We start from the raw sequence: 23204 nt of genomic DNA, 5'->3' as shown, positions 1-23204 counted from the left end.
CTTTCGCCGTCACCATCGAACAAACGCTAGAGCTGGGTCCCGAAGGTCGTGTGTGCTTCGTTGGACGTAACACACACAAAAAAATAAGCTCCTTGCAGCAGTGAGATTTCCAGCTTCCTCTAGTGTGATCGGGTCAGTCTCTCTCTCTCTCTCTCTCCCTCTCTCTCTCTCGATCCTTCGTGATTAGACACGGTACGGGTGATTTTACTTCCGCTTTCGAGAGACATTTCCTTCCGGTGTAAAAGCACCTTTGCGAGCTCGATCCCGTCCAACTCGTCCAGCCGATTGTGGCAGTTTTTCCAACGAACCTGTTTTTCGTGACCAATCGAGTGCCGGGCACGAGGAAGTGTTACACACGCACACGTACCCAAAAGCACTCACCCACAAGCCTCACTCCCCATCGAGGACCTGTTGAATATCGCCCGCGACGCCTCCAGCCCCAGACGCGTTCGTTGCACGCACCGTTGCTTGAGCTCCCGCTAAAGCACAGGATACCCCATCCCTTTGGTGAAAACGCGGTCCCAAAGGTCATCACCTCGCTGGTAAGGACCACAGGACGAAGCGCAAGTGCGTGGCGGCCTTCCCCCTACCCACGGGTGGGCGTGCGACAGTGAAAAATGATCCGACCGATTCTACCGATCCTGGCGTACATGAGCGTGCTCTCGAGTACGTACTCGCTGCACATGGCACGCGATGCCTACATCAAGCCCCCACCTCCACCACCACCCGCCCAGCTGCTCGACGAGCTGGATGATGTGTCCGAGCTGCTGGCGGAGAACGGTGTCGACCTGATGCGGCCAATGATGGGCTCAAGCAGCCACCAGAAGCTGGGCCATTCCAGTGGTCCCAACGGTGGTATTGGCGTTGGTAGTGGTGGAGCACCCGTTGGTACCATCAACCACGTGACAAGCAACGAGTTGCCGGAGTTGAGTCCACCACCAGCACACCTGCCCCTGGTAGGCCTACGTCACGGTCCAATCGGGCCACTTGTAGGCCAACCACCACGAGGCCTGCAGGAGCTGTTCGGAGTGCAGACAAACTTCGACATCCGAGCTGCGCAGCAACAACAGCAGCAGCAGCAGCAGTTGGCGCACGGTTCGGCGTCCTTCGAGACCGGCCCGTCCGGTGGTGGGGATGATCGTGACGATGATGCCGGTGGTGGAAGCGTGAACGTGGGCGTAGAGGAACCACGGTCGGGAGTGAGCAACAAGCGAGCCTCACCGACTGGCGGGCGAAACAAGATGATGGCGGACTCTGCGCAGGATGCCGGCGGTAGCAGCAGCAGTAGTGGTCTGCCCTCGATCCCGCACGGTATCGCGAACCAGATGATGCTGCGCAGTACACGCGGCCAGCGGCAGTACGACGTACCGCAGATCGGTAAGTGCAAATGCGAGTTGAAATGTTTGAGAACAAAAAAGAGGTAAAAGGATCAGAAGCGACATTTGCGAGTTTCTGCTTGGAAAGAGATCTGATAGTGTCTGCTAGTGAACGATTTGTGGAGGTCCTTTCTAAGCCCAAAAAGGTTCATTGAAAACGCGGCATCCTTCTGTCACAATGTTCAAGTTTTTACTTACGAAAATGATAGACTGCATTCGTGACGCTTTCTTTGAATTGAAAACACTAATTTGATGGCGATTTTCATACCCTTCCAAAGGGCAATTATTTTCGGCGTTGAATTAAAACTATTCAGATCGGTTTTTGCGTTATCTGAAGAAAATAGAGCACGAACAAGCCCAGTGCACTACGTCACACCGCTTCTACTAGCTGTCATTCGTGCATGACAACCAACAACGCGAACTGTCAAGTGTTACATCATCAGAATTGGACAATCGTTCCGCTAAGGGTAGTAGACAGTCGCTTGGATGAATGCCCTATAATGCACACATTTTTCTCTGAAGCGAACGTACGATTCAATTGTGCTCGGTTGCTTTGTTAAGCATATTCCAAGGATTATGTTACCCGCGTCGTCGTCGGCATGACGAAAGCTTTCTTCCAGATCAAATTCAATCACATCCCGCGTGCCGGTATGATGCAGCACTCGGTTCTCCGTTCGAATGGGCTACTGCCTTCAACTGGGTAGCAGGAATTCAAATAACTCTTGCCGGATAAATTCTCCCCATCCTTCGCGTAGTTCGTGACTCTCGTGTATCTCGGGCGAAACGTTCACTGGAACGCTGTGGCCCTTGCAGCCAACAAGTGCCAGCCTTCGGCAAGCGGAACCCGTTCGCTGGTTGGAAATTAAATCAAATTACGCTCTAAAAATGGTTACGACAATCAAATCAAAATAAATGCCATCGTCCACGCTGACCGAAGCGCAGCCTTAGTGGCCCAAATCCCACCCAGTAGATCCTACTCCAGAGTCAGGATCCGAGTGGCGTTGGTACGTCAGCCGTTCCCTGGCAATCGTAATGGTGCATCGTGCATGATGGCGTGGAAGTCGAACACATGCAGAAACAATCAACTCTCGGCGCACGGAACCTGGTGGTCTTTGATGATGGATGACGGTTGGCAAGCGCTGAGGGCTTGGATCACGTCTCGGGATCACAACGCTGAATTTTCCGATGAAACGAATGGAAGCCGGTCCTGGGACCAGCCTTGTTCAGATGCCTGGAAACCGTACTGGTAGGAGGTGCGCTTCCAACATGCGGCCATCGACCGATGTACCGGGGAGCATTTGAATGGCACGAGACATATCCTGGGCGCGTTACACACACGAGTTAGCTTGCGCTTGATTTGAGCCAAGCGCTCGTGATGATCGTCAGTTCGTGAGCGGACAAAAAGAGATGGCACTCGTTGGGCCGTTTATATTTTATTTCCACATTTAATGATGTGCCCGAGAATCCACCCGGCACTTGGGTTGGGTGCGATTTTATCCAGGAAGAAAAACCATTTAATGCCATCGGTGCGAATAGAAGAGAAGGAAAACGAAGGTGTTGAATTTTATTGCTACTCCTATGGCCAAACACAGAGCGACGAGCATATCTGAATGATAGAGAGCGAGCAGAAAGTGACAGAAGAAAACGCGTATAACTCAAACGTAGCATAAGCAAATACATAAAAGATAAAAAAAACACGAAACGACACACTCGAGTAACCACCGGTGGGCAAACGGTTGGTGTTCAAATCCTACAGGTACGCCGGCTTATTGGCTACGTGTTGGGCGTCGTTTGGTGGCGTTATGCATCCCAATGAGCCCGATCCGATCGGTCTGGGAAGGCCGTTATCCTTTTTTCCCACAAACGCACTTTTCCACTCCTTCCGCGAAATGGGAAACCGGTTTGAAAGCCAGTTAAGCCCGGTACGTGACGGGATCCGTGACTCGAAGCGACCCATCGTTGCGCATACATCAAGGTGTCCTGGGACAAATTGCGGTCCAATTGAGTCGATTGTGGTAGTGGATCAAATTAAAAGAACTTCTCGACCAGCTCGTGGTTTGGATGTATACATAAGGACTATTGAGTTGCAAGGACTACGAGTTTGAGCAATCCCCATGCAGGTAACGCGAAACAGTTCGCCAAGCCACGCATCCTGACGTGCGTCGCATGAATGGGATGGGAAGCTTTCGTTGGCTGCAATTTTAGTGACACCAACACCATGCGTATGTATGTGTGGTATATTTTCCCGTAACGGTTGGAAATGGGTTCGAAATCTCATCGCTGTATCATTATCGGAACCGGGCGTGGAAGAGCTGGGTTAGAATTTTCCTGGAAAAATCATTTCATGCTCCTCCGAAAATAGTATCGTGAACGGAAATCGCTTCCAACGAGAGGCAGCTTTCGTTTCATTCTTCTGCTTGCAAACGAGAGAACACCTCCAAGCGTTCTTTTCCGGGAAAATTCTGTCGAATTTCCACCAAAGGCGTAACCAGCCGATGTATCGCTCATCGATGAGCCGCGAGCGCATTCGAAGGCGACTGCGGTAAAACATTAGCTCTGGTGTATGCGCTATCCAGCAAACACACACACACACACACGCCCAGTGGGCATGTTTCTACGTATTCCAGCGCCAACGCTCCACCAGAAAACCGTTCGCACCTTTCGCTTCCTGGAAAAGGCACGCACCATTTCTTCACACTTACACCGCCGCGAATGGGCCCTGGCATGGAGCGGTTCTCATCGTCCTTCCTCAATTTCCACACCGGAAAATGACGGCTGCCACCAGCAACGAGGGGTGGACCGTGTGCGGAAAAGCTCACCTGTTGCGCAATTTCCTGCCGTCTATCGGTGATGCTCGTCATTCGCCTGAAACAAAAGCGGCCACCCGTTCCAGAGCCGTGTGAAGAAAAATTGAGCATCGCGAGCCGCAAACTCCCTGATGAAAACTTCCTTTTCTGTTGCCTTTTTTTTGCCGCTTCCTTTTTCCCCGTTGTTTGCCATCAACGCCATTGTTCGCGGACGGCAAGCGAACGGTGGCGTTTATTTTCGGTCGCGTCCATGCAGAGCGAATGACGATGGTACCGGCTTTGCAGGACTCGTTTCCATAAAACGCCTCATCTAGCGAGCGAACGGCAGAGTAGACTCACCCACATAAACACACAAACACACAAACACACACACACGCTCATCGTCCTTCGAATTGTAACGATAACGAGTGTGGTGGACGAATGAAAGGACGAAAGACACGAAGACAATACCATTGCATACCTTTGGGCGTTTGTGGCCTTTGGGCTGATGTTTCATTTCCCAATTCAATTCCTTCCGGTTTGTGACATGAGTTTATCGACTACACGCAACCTTCTCGGTCTCACTCGCACTAGGTACATTTGCTGCGAGTGTGCCATCTCTGTTGCGCCAGGACCAGCTGGCTTCAGGGTGCGCTAGGTGCGCCTGTGCGTGCCCTCGAGTGCGCCATTGCTCGAGCCGCCGTTTTCCACCGTTATCGCCCTTTTATCCGTTTTTGGGGCAACAGTGGGCGAGAGCATTGTTTCTCGACGTGCTCGGACGAGCCGTAGCCAAAAGCTCACTGGTTGAGGCGGGCGCGGGAGCGAAGAAATTTATCGTTCCTGATTACGTTGTTTGTGAATTCGAGTTGTGAACATAACCCGACACAACTCGACAGGTCAATTGAGTTGCGATAAAAGTTTATGCTGCCATTTTGAATATATTTTCAATTTAATATTGGCTTCCATGCTCCAATAAGGAACTCACTTGTTTGGATTATGTCGAAAAGAAATGAAGCAGAAGCTTTTCTACTGTTGAATTTCCATCCCAAAACCTTCTCGTTAGAGCGTTTAGACTGGCTTCTCGGCTAAGGCGTTGATTGGCTTCTGTTTCGTGTAGCAACTTGCCGTATAAAAGCTGATGCTGTAGTTTACGAAAGCACATATTTCACGAAACACAAAACGCATATGCACACGAGCCCGCTTATCGCCAAAGCCGCGCAATTACCATCACAAAGCCCCACGATGAGCTCTAAACTTCCAGATCCAGATAAACTTCGCGCAAAGTGCTGCAAATTACAAGCTCATCCACTTCGAGCCATATCGACTCGAACACGCCGTACACGCGTGCTCTTGGTTCGTCTGAAGCGCCATCATTCGCAAGAAAAGTTCACCGAAGCAGAGTTATCTCTGGCGGTGGTAAAACTTGCCAAAAACCACGCTTTCGAGCCACGACCCAAAGGATTAGTAGTTCGTGCCGCTGCGGTAACCTTCGTTGATGCAAGTTTTCACGCCAGGCGAGTGCACACTTCCGGTTCATGTTTGTATGTGTTTGTGTGACCAAACGGTGCGGTGTAACCAACGTCATCCCGCTATGAAGGGTGCTATGCAGAACGGCACATCAAGCGGAATCATGAGCTATTTTCACCACGCAAACTTCGCCTAACTTTGCCAAATTCCAAAGCGCCCCATCCAGCGCCGAATCTCGCTCGGGATGACGTCCTACGATAACCACACTCGACTGACGATCGCATAACAATACGGCCTCGCGAATTATAGACTCCGATGAGCCCGATGGCATCCGCATCAGTGTCGACCATTGTCACCGGAATCACTCAACCAAAGTGGCGTGAGCGAAAGAGCAAGAGCGAGAGAAATTACCAGCAGGCGGATTACGGCGTATCGACACGCGGAGGGTGCCAAAATTTAATGCTCACTACGAAACTGAAGCTTGTTCATCTATGCTTAAGCCATTAATATCGGGCACATCACCCCCCCAGAACCAACACCAGACGGCATAAATTGCGCGGGGTGGGCTTATCGCTGCCCTAAATGAATTTATGCCTATCAAACATCCGGTCAAACCGCTCGGTACCGAACCCGAACAGCGGGATTATCCCTCGGGGCAGCGTGAATAGTCGAACGCTTTTCAGCATGGCTACGTCCTCCCACGATCCTGTTTAACAGCCTGTTATTGGCGGCATCATTCTAATGAGCTAAGCCACCCCAAAAGCTGGCGAAATTGATACATCGCTCATGACGTCGGGCTTTGTGTTTATCCCGAATTTCCCCGTGTGTCCGGGAGTCTTCGGTGCCTACGGTGGAGCCTTCTCAATTAGCCCAACCGAAGAAACCGAAAACGGGCCGTATCAATCATGCTTAAAATTGCTCCACCCAACAGCGCAGCCCACAGCCAATAAAGGGCTTTGCGAGCGATTCCCTAACACCCACGTGCGCTTCCCATTTTGCGCGCGCTCGTTAATGAAGCGTGATGCGACGAGAGCGACGGGTGTTGCGATTGTTTGAAGATCAAACAACGGGTGGCGCTTTAAGGAGTTAACCTCAAAATGAGCGAAACGACAAAACGCCAAGACGCCAGTGTGAGGTTGGCTTTTTGGCGATGCTTTCCCACCCCGTTTGAGTGCCCATTTTCCCTCCCCCAAAAGTTCGGTTTAGTTTACGCGGGTTCAATAATGGAGCGTTTGCCAATGACGCTCGCACGCACGCACGCACGCAGCGTTTGGTTGACGTTTCCAGCAGTCGTTTGGCTGTTTGGTACGCCATTCCCGGACCAAAGCCAGGACGGTTGGAGCTTAATGCCAGACGAATGATAAACAATGGCAAGCAACCCGACACCTGCTTCCCGTGCGCCGTGGATGAAAGCCAACGTGTCCTGGCGGTCGCAAAGCGAAGGCGTGAATGAATTTATCCAGGCGCTCGGAAAATTGCCCGCTCGGTACGGAGGCATCCATTTTGTTTATGGTAGCAGCGAAGGCGTGGGCGCAGGACGATCGGACGTTAGGGTATCTGCTCTGTTCGAGGGGTGAGTCAAAAAAAAAGAAAGAAGAAGCGAACGTTTTGGGGGTGAACTGACAGGACGATAAAATTCGGACAAGTGGCAGGCCGTCGTCGTCGCTGTGCTCTGGGCTACTATCGGGTGAAATTTATGGCCAATGCCAACTTTCATTAGACGCACCACTCCCACGCACCTCGATACACCTTGCGGAAATGGAACCCGAGCATACGCACGTCGTTTCGTCCTTTCCGTCGTGCAAGTGTTTCGTCCTCGAAAGTGCTGAGAAGGTTCCACCGTTGCAGGATAACCAGCCAGGACGATAAGCGAGCAGGGCACATTCATCGAATGTGGGGTGAAATGATCGTGAACATGAGCAGTATGATGATGTGCTATAGTGCTTCGGAACCGGAGCGGCGAATGAAAGCGATCCTTGCGCTCTCCTACGGGTCGTACGGGTGGTATTGGATTATTTTTCCCTACCACACACGGTCGTCCTGGTGATGAAAGGTGACCCTTTACCACGCAAGATGTTGCTCGTTGGTTCGCTCTTCTCGGAACCGCTCTCGGACGACCTGGCGACCCAAAAATCACGTCGCGAGAAACTGAAACCCATGACACGGGTGATGTATTTATGTGCGGCCCTCAGGGGTCGACCATTGGGTTGGGTTACATTGAGCCACCTTCAGCGCTGTTTAACAGGGTGCATCAGAAGACGGTTTTTTTTTACTACAACCCTCTCGACTCGGCTCGAATGAGTTGAAACAATGAACCCTACTTAGCGCTCGAAACCACCACGCGTCCAAGCTAAAGGACTGGTAAAGAATTATAGCCCAATTGGTCAACGCGTAATTCACAAAACGGAAGAGCTGTGTGGGTGGTTGGAAAAATATGCCAGGCTCCCGGTTTTATGACCATATCGGCTCGCATCCACCCACGCACGTCCGACCAAAATTGGAACGGAACAAAACTGGCACTCGAAGCCGGCGTGGTGGAAGACAAATTATGGAAGGCGAATTATTATTTCGCCAGCCGCGACCGTTACAAGTGATGATTCATGGTTGGGAGGGGGTTGTGGGGGGGTGGTGGGGGTGGTGGGAAGAACGGATTGAGCAGAATATCCTTTCCACCCGAGTGCATTTCCATCCATTTTCTAGTCCCTTCGGCATGCCGGTTCGCCGCTTTAATGGATTATCCATCAGCGCCTGGAGCGACATGTGTATGTGTGTGTGTGTGTGTGTGCTTGTGGGGGTCCCCCCCTCGCGAGCCCTTTTTATCCCACGCAAAAGGATGCTCGGGTGGGCGGAAAAAGCCCATAAAACATACCCCCTTGGCGCGGGTTCGCAAAGCCCCCTAAATCAAACACTCGGATTGAGGTCTTCCTAACAAGCACATTCGACGGGCACGACGCTCCAGGCACCCGTGGAACCGGAAGTGGTCCATCATAAGAAATGGCTGCCTTTTCCCTCTCTTTTCGCGACCCCCCCCCCCCTTCGGCGCAAGGAGTGGGTGTGGAAAAGGATCGCCATTTGTCAGTTGCAGTGCCACTGTTGTCACCCACGCGACTCGTGGTGCAATTCGGCAAGGATGGACGAGGATGCAATTTGTCACAATCAACTCGCTAGCAGCGACCAATACCAGCCTCTGGTCTGGCTCGACTATCGTGCTTTGCCACGCGGCATGGCTAGTTTTGTATAAAATATCAATAACTTCGTCTAGGGCGTTCGCGGCGTTCGCTTAGCAACGCGTTTTGTGCACTTTTGTGGCGCAAAACAGGGTAAAGGGGCGAGAACCAGAGATTGTGGGTGTGCATGTGTGTGTGTGTGTGTGGGAGTGAAAAGGGAAAAGGATGGCCACCAAACAGTACCATCTCCCACCGGGGATTCGGGACGCTCCAAACATACATAAAGTTTTTGTACTCCCTCCTTCCGGATAATCGTTACGAGCGTTCGATTCCCGGTGGAATAGAAAACCACCCACATGGTGGTACGGTGGCAGGGTAAGGATAGGAAGCAAGAGCAAAAGGATGAAGCAATGTCTTGACTGGATGAAGCCATAACGGCAACCACCCGCACCGGAGCAATCCCGGCAGGCTGCCAGTAGTGGTTGCACTTCTCACGCACGAGCATGCCCGAGCTTTTGGTGGAATGTTATTTTTCCCACCCATCCACCCATCCACCCACTAGCCGTCTGGGAGACGGGCGAAGGCGGCACATATACACGCGCCCACACACACACACATGCAGTGATCCTCGAGACAGGATGCAGGAGCTCATGCATACACGCATAGAGCCGGGTGTTCGTTGACACTAAGCGATCCCAGGCTTGGGGCCGGTTGCCAAAAATGTCCTTACCACGTCCTGGCGCTGGTGGGAAAAGTTTGGGCCACATTTTTGGGCCCCGGCCGCATGAGGATGGCAAAAAAAAAACAACCTGCCGCGGGCTTTGGAGAGGAAACACCACGCCGGACGCTGTTTTCGCTATTCGCTGTTCGCGTTGGAGCTTTCGTGACACTAAGCGCCGCTGACACTTCGTGCGAGTCGGTCGGTGTGTGTGTGTCGCCTTTTCGGGTCGGGTTTCCGCTTCGTTAGCTGGAAATGTTTCTTCGCTATGTCTCGTACACGACACACTACCTGCTGGAGCGCCAGGGGCTACTGCAGCAGGGTATGGTTAGAGGACATACAAAAAAAAAAGATTTCCCTTAAGTTGAAGCATGCAAAAAGCGCAAACCGCACGGGTGGGCAATTGGCGAAATGGAAAGGAGGAAAAACGCGCGCAGCCAAAAAAAAAAAAATAAACCGCTCACCCAACTTTGGAAGCTAAAACTCCGCGTTGCTTTCGCCGGGCGCGTTCCTCGTGGAGTGACCTGCTCAGGTTTTTATCGTCCATTGCCCTCCCTTAGCTGGAAAAAAAGGACTTCGACATTTATCGATTGCTAGCGCAAGTACCAGAACGACGAGTACGCGTGCGGCCGTGTCGATTTTGAGGGCGTGATTTTCCTCACTCGAGTTTCCCGTTTTAAAAACGTGTTTTTCAGCGCACGCCACTTTCTGATGGTGCTTAAAATAGCAGCAACCTGCGAGCTTTCGACATTAAGCTAGAGGCAACTTTCGACAAATTGTTGGCCGGTTTTTATGTCGACAAATCTCTCGCTCGTTTGCTTGACATCGGTAATGGCCCGGTGCTCCGGTAAAAACGACGAAAGATATGCTCAAAATCTGTAAACATAAATCCAATTTGTACGATCGTCGCTGTAGCAGAAGATACGGATACTCGCTTTGATAGTGCGACTCGCGTTCCGATGCGACGTTGAAAACGCCCAAAACACAGCTAGAAAATGTCATAAAATAATAACGAAAAAAGAAAGATAACCCTACACTACCCATCCTCCACTAGCGCGTCAATAAAAGCAGCATTTCATTACGCGAGCACACTCGGGGCGATGGTTCCGTGCGCGTGGATCCTTTTTGCTTCGCGCGCTTGATTACATTAGCTATTCCCGCTATGTTACGCTTTCGCTCGTTCGCCCTTCGATCACGCGACACCCGCCGTAAAATCCCACGGGGTGAAAGCTTTGCATAAATTTCACAGAACCCGTCCGTTTTGGCCACGCGGCGGGTCAGCGGTGTCGCGCGCCGGAAATTGGCTGGCCCGTGATTTGGATGCGGTGATGCGAACTCACGCGTACGCTATTTGGCTGGCGTTTCAGAGTTCGGATCGATGTTTTTCTTTCTCTCTCTCTCTCTCTCTCGTTTGTGTCGCTTCCTGTCGCGATCGGGAGGCGATTAATTACTGATCGCTAAAAATAGTCCACCGACCAGCAGCGCCACGTGGCACCGGATCCCTCTTGGGTTTCCGATACCTTCCGTTGGTGTTTTATTTGCGGACTGTTTCACCGCGGAATTTGCTGCCCGCTCGCACCGCGACTGAATGTGAATACATTTCGTGTAATTTGTAGGATTTTTTTTTAGCCCAGCCCACTCCAATCAGCCCACTGCATCACGAGGACTGCTGGTGCTTCGTTAGTAGCAAGAGAAGTAGAGTGTGAAAATAATCCCAGCCCCACGGTTTTTTTTTGTGCCATTCAGTCCGTCCAATTTTTCCGTGGTTTTGATCGATTTCGCAAGAACGCACAAAAAAGACCGGTGTGCTTTTTTTTGCTGCACATAAAAGTACCGTTTGTTTGAAATTGGAGGTTGTGAAAGTAAAACAAAAAAAAAAGTGATTGAAAAACCGCGTCCAGAGGCATTTCAGTGGAAATGAATATGGAAATTTACCGCCAATCTAGCGCTTGCGTTGAAATGCTTTTCCATGGGAGATCCTTACGGGAAGCTAATTGAACCACACGCAATCCAATCCGGTGGGAAATGCGCAATATTCACCGGGGAGTTTTATTTTTATCACCCCTTCCCTTTATGTCCTGTTCCAGGAATCACGGCAACAAATTGCAATCGAATCGAACAAATATGGTGTGTTTTATGTTAACATCGTGTGAGCCGAAATGCCTCCTCCTCCTCCTGTGGCTCTGGTTTTAATGATCACTGTCCTGGTGACACGTGTACCAACACACCACTCCATCCATCCAACCGACCACTAGGTCAACCCTAGCGTGGGGAAAAACCAACCACAAACACCACCACCGTAGGACATCCGATACCGATCCGGGTATTGGCAAAAAAACGAAGTGCTCGCAGGGACGAAAAAAGGATACGCACACCTTCCCAACTCGCAGGACCAGCAACGGATGATGGGACAACATATTTATAAGCCAGTGCCCAGTGCCAACAGCTCGAAGGATACACGTGTGCGGTCACCGGAGTCAAGTGCACTCAACTCGATGCCCCAAAGGGTTTGCGTTTCCTGGAAACGGTGCACTCCTTTCGCGGAAACTACAACACCTCGTGTCATTCGCGTGCCCCGACCAGACGCACAGCTCAAGTGGCTCTAAATGCGAACGGCGTCCGAAGGACTCGAATCAAAGTAATTGGTACGGGTGGGAAGGCATGCGTTATCGTAATTAAAATCGATCTCCTACTTCGATCGCGTTCTGACGCAACACGGGCCGATTACACGCTCGTTCGGGTGCGAATTATTGTGGCACAAGAGCGGCACGTAATTTCCGTGCCGTGAACCGTGCGATCTTCACACATCGGGCTGGCTTGAGGGCCATCAGGATATACGCAAAGGATACGATCTAAAATAGTCCCAGCTTGGTGGCTATAATTGACGCCCACGGTGGCTAATGAGTGCAATCAAGTGGTGCATCTGCATGCCACTAGAGGCATTTAAAACGGCGCTAAAAACAGAGAAAATGGTGAACAGGATCGAAGAAATGTGACCTATAACGCTTCCAACGTGTGTAAAATTGTGGCTATTGCAAGAAAATCCCATCGCTGCATGAAAATAACACCGCAACCGAGTCATTCACGGGTCACTGTTCGCAGGCGGAACCGTGCGTAGGTGTTCCTTCATCACCGAGCGGTCATCATCGTGACATTGTGACGGACCTTTGCGGTCGGAGCGCATCGTACGCACGGATCCATGGCCAATTGTGTCGCTAGGGATCCGTTGCACGTCTAATACAGGTGCCCTCAGGCTCAGGATCCTGCGTCAGCGTACGAACGACGTCGGTTGTGGTTCGAATGGGAAATCCTTGACCAGCCTTCCGATTCGTTGAACCGGCCGCTTCCGAGCACCAGGTGATTGGTTTATTGCGGTTTCGCTGAGGTTGATGCTACCTTCCAGGAATCGAATGGCCGTGGGCTCGCTGCAGCAGACGTTTTGGGCTTGGAATATAAATCGAGAACACACACACACACACTCTCAGAGCCGTATAATGCCACGTCAAATCGTTCGAATGCGCCACCCAAAAATAGGTCCTGAACCGATGGAAGCGATATCGAAGCACGCTCCCGTCGTTTAATCCTATATTTAGAGGCAAACTGCTGAAAGTGCGTTTGGCGTAAAGAAAGAAGGAACAAAATAATGGCGGAATAAATTAGCATTTTCCGAGCGTTGATTTCAGCGAAAGCGGTAACACGATACCTGCTCGAGTAGAACCATCGACGGAAAGCTTTGCCTTCTAGCACGCTTGCACGCTCCCAGCACCATCCAATTCACGTGCGGTCGCACTCGCACTCGGGATCTAATCTGCGACCAGAAATTAATAAGATTAAGCATTATTATTGCGCTTGCTCGCTCTCTCACGGGTTTTCTTCCCTCCGGGTGGAACCGCTACGGCCAGCACGCCTTTTGAAAAGGCGCACGGTGAAAAGCGATTGTCCTTCACCATCCCATGGCCAGGCCAGGATCGCGTTTCATTTCATCCTCCCCAGGGAGGTCCTGCGCCTGGGAGGTTATCGTGCGAAAACACGCTTTTTTGTTTGCTGTTGTTGCTTTCACTCCCATCCCGTGGAGTTTTGCGGTTTTTCTCGGTCCGGTCCATTGGTCCCCCGTTTGCAACCGCAGCAGGTGGTTGCGTTTCCGGGGGCGACTTCTTTGGCCACGAAATGACGTAAATCTGCCACACCGTCGGTTGGACACACAGGGGGCGTAATCATACTTAGCCCGGTGACGGTTCGTCCTTTCTTTGGCGGGGTTGCGATTTCAGTGGTGGGTCTTGATTGCGCTCCATCGCTTCCCAGTCGGTGAAGGACCTCCCGTTCTTTCCCGTTTCATCCCGAGTGACGGGTGGCTTCTTTAGACGGCTTGAGTCACGTTTCGGGTAACGCTCGCAGCAAATCGCCGACCCAGCACGTCAGCACGCCACGGTGGTTGCGTATAATTTTGAAGCCGCTGTGGTCGGCTGCGTGTTGAGCTGCCCCCAGGGGTGGTTCAAATCGAGTTTAGCACCAGACGCGCCAGACACAATTGAAGTCACCATCGCTACAATGACGTCGAGGGCTATAGGAGTGGGGCTAATTTTGGACTTAAATGACGCTCACTCGTATGACGGGGAGCCTTTGATTTGGCCTTTGTAAAAAGCCTGCCGCTTGCCATTATTCATCGGAGCGTTTGTGTTCACAAAACAGGAGCGCTTTGAATGTGACGCCTTTCCACCAATCAGGCAATCAGTGAGCTTCATTTCGACAGGACGAAAGCCACCTGTAGCCCGCACCGTTACAAATCGCCCGATTGTGAGCTTTGATTTGAAAAGGCTTTCAAAAATTCTTTCACCAAAAAACCACGGTCACGATCGGCTTCCATCGGGCCAAGTTTCACGGCTCAATTACCGCAACTTTCCGTTTTGGATAAATGATAAAGAGTGCCACCGTTCGCTCGGTCGAAATTACAACCAAACCCGGTGGTAAACCTCGGCACGGAGAACGGTTGCGACCGGACGGATATCAAAAACTTTTCCAATCCTACCGAGCCGAGGTAATTTGCCAAAGTTCACCATCCATTCCGAGCCGTGGGTTTGGCAGGTTTTTCCGAGATGTCCTTCGGCACGCAAACGCATCTGTGCCGGTGTGCAGAACCTCGTCTAGGAGGGAAGTTTCCGTCATTCTGATTTCGAGGCACACCATTTTTTCCCCTCAAGTTGTGATTTCTTATTTGGCAATTTAATATTTCACTTCTTTGCGATGAAACCAGATCCACTAAGGACGCAATTCCTTGCGCAATAGAGCTAAAGGAAGTGGGATTTTCGTGTTTTTGCACAGAGCAGATGCATCCGGAAAACCTGGAGCCAACGATGCTGTCAATTCATAACGGAAAGGCTTAAACTTTCGTCGTTCTTAGTCCAATCGATCGAGAGTGTAATCCTTTCCAAAGCATGACGTCGGCAGCAGAACAAGATATCGTACATTTTGTGTGGCTGCTCGAGTGACACTCGCCGATCTTCGCTCTCACGTCTGTCAGCGGGTTTTTTTTTGCAGCTGACACGTCCTCACGCAAAAACCCACAGCAGTTCGTTCGCCGATCGGCTTGGAAATGGTGGGATTATTATAAAACTTTGCAGAATATCATTACCATGCGCTTGTCGAAGGATCAACCCCTCGGGAAGGGGCAGCGAGTAGCCAAAAGGACCGCACGTAGGCGATGCGAATGTGCCATTACCATACACTAATCGTATTAATGTGTCCTTTTCCTTCTCGAGGATCAGCGCACATGTGGCCCATCCATCGAGCAGCACCACAAACTGAACCAACACGGTTGATACACCCGCGGTGGTGGGCGATGATATGGTCACGAAAACCCACCCAAAGGTGCTGGTGCTGTAGCGGCGTCCCTGGGCTGGGAAAACACTACACTAGATTAGAACGCTTTCACTGCGTGTATGTCAGTCAATCATGTTAGCGTGTCAGTTTGCTGGTCAACGTGATAAATGAGCAGCTTGATGAATAATTTATCACCGTGCGTGCACTTCGCCTCCCACGTCGCCTGAGGGGTTGCGGGTTTGGCGGTGTTCGATGGTATCCTTTTGAGGGTGAGAGAGTGAACGTTGGCTAGTGCCCTTCCTTCACGTTGTTTAGCGAGTCCTAGGTTAAGTACGTACAAACGGACAGCTACCGAGGTGTTGGTTTGTTGTGTTGTTGGGCAGTTGGAAGGTTGTTTTTTCTTCTCGTTCAGCTCAGCTCTTGCGGCCTGTGATGCTTGTGGCAGCAACCCCTTTTCGAGCACGGATGGGTAGCTCATCACTCGATCCGGCCACAATGTTTACTGGACCAAGTCAAGCTGTGTTGCAACTCGACGTTTTGGTCCTGCAAAAAACACACCACCGGCAGGACCAAAATCGAGCTGATGTTTGTTTTCCACGCACACCAACGCAGAGCTGAAGCTAATGAAATTTCACCGTACAATGATACCGACCCACCGCCAGGACATGGGCCGTTCATGAAGAGCGTGTGGCGAAAGCCGAGCTAATTAGCTCATTAGTGTGGGCTCGCTAGTTTTTTGTTTGTTTGTTGGGATTTCACAATTCACGAGCTTTCGTGTTTATTTTTTGTCTGCTCTCACCGAACCTGTGACGTGTTTCGAAACACAGCCAAACAGCCAATCCCCGGGTGGCAATTTCCGCTTTGGACAATGTCCATTTTAAACACCGGAATCAGGAAATCCATCCGGAGCGCTCTCGGGGTGTGATATACAGTTCAGATTGCTCGGTCGTAATTATCTCGAGCTGCCACACGAAGGACAGAGGAAGCGAGCGTTACACGAGAACAAAAAGAACGTTTGCATAACGTCGTGTCATGTGTCGTTGGTATGATCAAGCCTTACCATGCCCGCTGGCACAGGAAATCTCCGGGCACAGGAAACAGCTGCTGGCATCGCTCGGAGTAATCTGGTGTGCAAGGACATCTCTCGACGGGGCCTGTTTAGTATGGAAACTTCGAATCGAATAATAAATCCCGGCACACTGGCCGACGGGTTTTATGCAACCGTGCTGTAGCCCAACCGGGGCCGGTCTAATTTGTCGTTGTTCAAAGCAAACAGCAAGCCCGTCAGCATGGGCAGGACGATCACCGATGCACCGAGCATGGGACCGAGCACCGGGTCTACGGTTTTCCATTTTCACACGCAATAAAAACAATCGCCAACCCGTGTCCGGGAAAAGTGACAGGCAGGCGGGCAGCATCGCCACGAGGCGTTTGTGGCAGCAAATGTCAAAAGTAAACCTCCCACTCTACCGGATATGACACACTCCAGCATGCACGGTGAGCATCCACTGCATAAGGGCCACACGTTATGGTCAAAAGCACGGTCGAGCCCATCCTGGACCAGCAATCCCGGTTCTTTCTTCCTAGGCTTACGTAGGCATGTTATTCGAGTCCAGTGGCAGTGCCACTCAGCCCGGCAACTGGAATGTTCAAGCCAGTGTTGCACTCATCCGGTGGTGCATTTTCCACTCCATAAATGTCACACCGCACACAATGTCGGGCCCGGTAGGGAAAACGGCCACGGCAAGTATCGCAATTTCGAGTTGGGGTTTTAAAATTTAATCCCAAAACTAAACCTCACCTGTGCACGAGCTTTCGAGGGTTTCACCGTGTCGGTGCAGTGGCACCATTTCGGGCTCACGCCAACCCCCGCTCGGTTTCCATTGCCGGTTGACAGCGTCCCAAAATGGCACTCAAGTTCAAGCACCGCACCGGGACATTCTCCACAGTCAGCCCGTGCGTCACGATATCCAATTCCATTAGATGCCATTAATCTCGTTCCTTGCCCGAGTGTCGCAATCGTCGATGGGTTGGAACGCTGGTAGAGGTCCTTGCGCATAGCACGCTCGGGCTCAAAAGGCTCGATGCCGGGATGCACCTGAAACGGGTTAAAATATTTACAGCCAGTCTTTCGAGCGGTCCCCAAACAACGGCCGTATGGACGAAAGCTTACCCGGAACTATACACGCACTGCGACGAGCCCTGGTCTACAATCGGCTCTCGATATGGAAACATAATCCATTTCCAGGCTTCCCAGGGTGTTCACTTCGACAGTGGCACGTCGGACGGAAGTAATGATAACGAATGTTAAGATAAATTTATTTAAATTCGACCAACTTTCGGGCTCAAAAGCGCCCACCAACCCAACCTCGGTGCCACGGGGAAAAGTTAATTAAAATATCCACCGCTTTCGGTGAAGCTTTCCACAAACACCGAATAATGGCGAAATTTATGGCGGCACAAACCCAAAGGACGATGCCACGTTGTTTCGCTTCTCGGTCCTACATTCTCGCCGCGAATCTTCGATGCCGCACGATTCTCCGCGAAACAAACCGCAAAGTGTTCGGTTCGGTTGCGCGAAACAATAAAACTGCCGATAATTTTTGTTCCATAAATCAGTGCATTTTACTCGGCCACCATGGGCCTGGCAAACGGCAATCAGAACGTGCGGGTCTGCAGGCCATCGGGCGTCCATTGCTTGCGCATAGTTCTCACGCCTGCCCGTGAAAGCCGTGTTCGGAAGCCGTTTCGACGCAATTTGTGGCGAGCGTCGTGGGGGCGCTTCTCGCAAGCGGTGGTTTACTAGGAAAAGGAAAAATGGTTTGAACTAAAAATAGCACCAGACCACCGCAGCTCGGGTGAACAGGAGGGCGTTTGTAGCGTCCGGTGTCGACCCGAACCAACCGGACGATTATGGCGAGGAAACGATAAAGCACGTCATCGGGGGTGGAAGAATAATCACACGCACGCACACATTTACGCTCGCATGTCCGGGATATATGTTTCGGATTGAGAAATAGTGGCAGTACACCTACCACCCAGCAAGGATGGGCTCCTTGGCCGGGTTGGCAATCCTTCAATACGCGCCTACTTTGATGCGGCTTTCGTTTGACAGTTGTGACAGCGCTTCGACAGCGAACGTCAATGCAAAGATGGATGGGGTGTTGAGCAGAAATCTCATTTGAAAAATGTGCATTTCAATGCATCCGATCCACTTGCGAACAGTGAGTTCCATTGTGGTCTGTGTAAAAGGGCCGGGGCTGGTCGCAAAGGGCGCATCCTGGAGCTTATTGCTCGTGTATCCTCGGCCAGATTGTCGCTATACACGACCGACTACACGTTGGAATGCAATCGCTGCCAGCGCTGGAACGATCGATATTCAAATTAGTTCCCCCGGCGACGGTCACGGGTATGGGAATCGATTTAAGGCGTCCCGTTGAGTTTTATCAATTGTTTTTTCCCTTTTTTTTTCTTTCTCTGTTGTTGCACCCCTCTTGCACTTGCTTTTTTATTGTTTCCCATGGCGATTCGCATCGATTGCGTTGTCCGCATAACTCATACCGTGCTCGGTGCTTTTTCATCGCCAGCACAAGGACTCTGGCGGTCGAGCGAGCAACCAAACAAAAAAGAATCTTCCCGCGTCCGGAAGCAGCGTGATAAAACGCGCCCTTCGAACGGTGGAACGAGAGCTCTAATCGTAAAGCGATGAGAAGTCGCGATTTTCAATCGCCGCGTCCCGCTTGCATCGAGCGTGCAACGGATCAAGATGGATGTTGCTGCAGCTAAGCTGGCGAGGAGGCGACATAAACCGAGATTCGCATCCGGAAATAAAGAGAGATAATGAAAAATCCATAAGATTCTTCGGGGGGCCCTTGCGTGAGCAGTTGCGGGACTGGAGGGAGACATAAAACCGGCACCAACTCGGAACCTTGAGGCGCGCCTCGTACGAAGGACCTTTCGGTCCGTGAATCAAAGGCAACCACGTCGATGGTGGTAGTCGTTGTCGCGCCGCTATTCAGGAGAGTATTTTTATACCACCGCCATTTTTCCCGGGTTCCGTGGCTGATGCACTGTTTGCGTGGATCCTTTTGGGGCAGGAGGGTGGCTTTTCCGGGGCCGGAAGCTCGATGCAACGCGGCAATCATCGCCATAACTCATGCATCGGGTTTGAGCGTCGTTTTACGGGGCGTCGATTCCGGAGGGTCGGATGGATCGTAAAAGGCGCGAGCTTTCCACAAGGACGAGCTTTCATAAAGTGATTCGGGGGTTTGGTTTTTATATCGATTTGATTATGCCACCCGCAGGGTGGATCGAAATGTTGCAGTGGCACAAAATGTACCTACACGCACAAACGACTGTAAATCGTCCATCCTAATATGGATGAAAAATATTCACCCACGTAAAACTTTGAGTAATTTTCCTCACAGCAGTTTAAGTGCATAAAAGAACCTCCAACGGATGCAATTTTCTGGCTGCCAATCGTGGGTGGAGCCGTTACACAACTTGATTAAAAATGCATTAAAAGTTACGTATTCGCTTCGCATACAAGGAAACCGTACCTAGGTTTCGTGCAACGTGTTGCATGTTTGCGAGGCTCATCGTTGGGTTGCTTGGCGTTTTTAAACTTTCCCTTGCTCGCGGACACCACAACCGGCCACTCTGATGGGGGTGAAAAGGAAATTGGCGAATTACCACTCGGTTTGTGGAGGCGTCGTGAAAACAGCTCCAACTTACAGACGGAAAAATACATATTTTCCGAAATAGAACGAAAGCGAAATTAAGATAAGAATGTTTCTAATCTGCGTATCCGGCGGAAATGTGAAGTGCAAAAATAAAAGAAAAACGATCGCAAGAAAGCCACATCGCCACCCAAATGAACGAACTCACTTAATTTCGCTACTCTGCTCATTTAGTGGCCACGTCCCTCTGCCGTCCGCTTAAGTGTCTGTTTGCCGGAGCCAAAGGTAAAAGCTTTCACTCGTAGCCCGCTCTTCGAGCTTTTAGCCGGCGCGCTAAGTGGCGCGGTGTTATTTCGGTGAGTGGAAAAGTGAAAGCGACGTTCTTGTGTTCTTCGCGTTGAGAGGCGAACTTTTTGTTTTTCGCGTGTCCTTCAGCGCGGGACACTGGCGCGGCACTCGGCGCACGGTGCGGCAATTAAGATAAGCTTCGTTTCGCTTCATTGTCTCAAACTTTGCAAACCGGTTCATGGGATGGATGGAGAGAACAAGAAGGGAAAATTCCACCTCCCGGTTTGACCAACCGAATGGAGCGTGGATTTTTCGCTGGAGCTAGAGCAAAAAAAAAGGACTGCCTCTGCAATGCAAAAACACATATTAACCCAGCTATAAAGAATAGCCATTGCTTCCCGCGAAACCTAGTGCAAGAGAGAGAGAGAGAAGAAGTGAAAAAAGCACGTTAAAAGGAGCTTAATATTCAGCTCATAAAATAAAACACCGACCAACAGCAGCACAAAACAAAAAGAAAACGATCCTTCTCTACGTAACGTCGCCCATCTGCAGCTGCTGCCGGAGTTTTGCCGGGGCCCATCCAGGTGGTGCCCCCGAATCTTATCGGTCGTTTTATGGTAATTTGAAAATGACGCGAAATAGTGACCCCAAAGCACCCCCGAACACACAAAGCTCGGTCAGCAATCGGTCACATCCGCTGCCCAGCGCTCACCTTCCATCCATCGACCACGTCTCCGGCTTCCGGCTGCGTCCAGGCAATTTGCCACGCGCAAACGAAACGGGGTGCCGTGGGAATAATACACGCCACTATCACCACATAAAGCAGCCAGCCATGGGCTACAATGGGTGAAGGAAAGGAACGGGCAGGCATCCTGTGGTGGCACCGGTTCGTCGACGTGTGACGCAAAACGCGGGAAAATGGCCGGAGGACATGAAAATGCCGCGCACCGCACAAATGCTTCCCTGTTTTTTCTTCTTTTTTTTTGCACCGGCTGCGGCACGCGAACCTCTCGACTCTTGTGAAGAGGTACGAAGGGGTAATGGAGGCGAGGAGATTCGGGGTGAAGAAAACTTTGCCCATGAAACACTTGTTGCCACCCCTTTGGGGGTCGCGCGCAATGGCCAGCCCTAATACCAGGACGTGTGATCCCTTACCGAGCGGATCCGCGCCGTGCCGCGTCGTGCGCTAATTAAACTTTACCGTCAGCGTTTTTTGCTCGTCCTGACCAAGTCCTTCCTCGCGATGGGGGAGGATATATTTAGCACAGCGCGATACAGCGCGATACCAAAGGAAAAGCCTGCCTGCGAGGGTATCGGTTGAGCCGTTCAATTTTCTTCTCGAACCGATCCCGTGCGAAATGGAGGTTCTGCGAGCAGCTGGAGCAGCCAAGGCGCAGGAAGTGAGTGAGTAAGCGAGCGAGCGAGCCGTACCTGTGCGCCAAATTAATCCCTTGCGGAAAATCACTCAACCCCTTTCGTTCCGCCAGGACCCCGCCATGGTTTGCCGTGCGCCAGGAAAAGTTTCCTCTTATCGGTTTTTTTTTCTCATTCACCGCTCTCTTGCTCCTTTGCTTGGGCTTTGCGCTTCTTCCGTATTTCTCAAGTGACTTCTCGATTGTCCTTCCCCACAGCTCTCTATCCTGGTTCATTCCTCTACCCAACCTACCCTGCTGAAGGGCTGCGTAGAAGGAGTTTGTGAATTTTGTAAAACGAGGCCAACAATCAAGCCTTCACCACCGCAGTTCCTTCCGCATTGTGGCTCGCAACCCCACTCACACACCCGTGCACTCACCGTGAAACGATCGGTTGCTGACGTCAGAGGCCACTACACTCCCTGCTCGGCTCGGTGGGGGCGCGTCACTGTGGGAAAAGTCAGCCAAATAGCCGGCCCACCTCCCAAAACGCCCACCCGGACAGGGTTGCGACCCGAAACCCCTGGCCTGGGAGGGTGATTATTTATTTATTTCACCAATCTTACCGTCCGGGCGGATGGATTCCGAGTCAGAGTGTACCGATGGGGGGCTGGTGGGGAGGGGGGGGGGTTGGTTGGTGGCGGCAGGTGGGAAATCCTATAAAAAGAAATCCACACCACAACCGGAATGGGGCCGTGTTGGGTGATGTTTTTCTTTTTTATTTCGCCTCACTCCGACCGCGGCATGGCGCGGTTGGCAAGCAAATCGAGCCTGTCTGTCTGTGTGCGGGGTGTGTGGGGGGTTGGTAGTGGGGGTGGTTGGCCTTTCCGTCAGCCTGAACTGTCGCCGACGAAAGCGAAATCACAACGACCGCAGTGGCCTGGGCCTCGTCCACGGACGCGCGATGCGCAATACGTCCGGCCGAAAAGGACGCTCTAAGGGTGAGCTTTTCCACCCCCTATTTGGATGGGTGGGAGTACGAGTGGGCGAAAAAAGAATTGCGCCGCATAAAAACAACAACATAAAATTCTATTTTTAGCTCCCTCCGGCCACGGCCAGCCGCAAGCCGTAGTTCGGCGTAGTTTTTTGGTGTGGTTTTGGAGCGAGCGTTTGCTTTTCACTTTCGTCGTACTTTTGCGACCCGTCAGGTTGAGAGAAAAAAAAAAAGAATACCTATTGCCAGCCTGCCCTCTGGATGGGGTACAGGCATCCGGAAAATGGGCAATACCCGTTGGAAAATTCGTACCATTTCTAACGCCACTCCGGTTATCTCGTTCAAACGCAGAGAAATCGAGAGCACGATCCTTTTGGTGGGTGGAAAATGAAGCGAATGGAGGCTCGTTTAAGGCTCGTGGTGGAAAACTCCCTCTGAGTGGAAATGAAAACTAACAGCCTTTACCGAGCCCGCGATGACGTTAGCAACAGCTCGTCATGCCAAATTCTTTGATTTATTCATCAAAGTAAGCCAAGGTGCGTTTCCAGCGCCTTCTCGAG

The 23204-nt window shown here is 51.4% G+C and overlaps 1 protein-coding gene across 1 annotated transcript in view; it reads left to right on the top strand.

The window, feature by feature from the left end:
- Positions 1-617: 617 nt before the first annotated feature.
- Positions 618-23204, top strand: part of LOC128729693 (one cut domain family member 3) — a 38643-nt gene continuing 16056 nt past the window's right edge. Inside the window, exon 1 of the mRNA XM_053823083.1 lies at positions 618-1377. Within this exon, the coding sequence (XP_053679058.1) occupies positions 618-1377 (760 nt within the window). The remainder of the gene's footprint in view (positions 1378-23204) is intronic.

This window comes from Anopheles nili, chromosome 2 (assembly GCF_943737925.1).
Source record: "Anopheles nili chromosome 2, idAnoNiliSN_F5_01, whole genome shotgun sequence".
Classification (NCBI taxonomy): domain Eukaryota; kingdom Metazoa; phylum Arthropoda; class Insecta; order Diptera; family Culicidae; genus Anopheles; species Anopheles nili.
The sequence above is the reverse complement of the archived record's forward strand: the minus strand, read 5'-3'. Positions and strand labels throughout refer to the sequence as shown.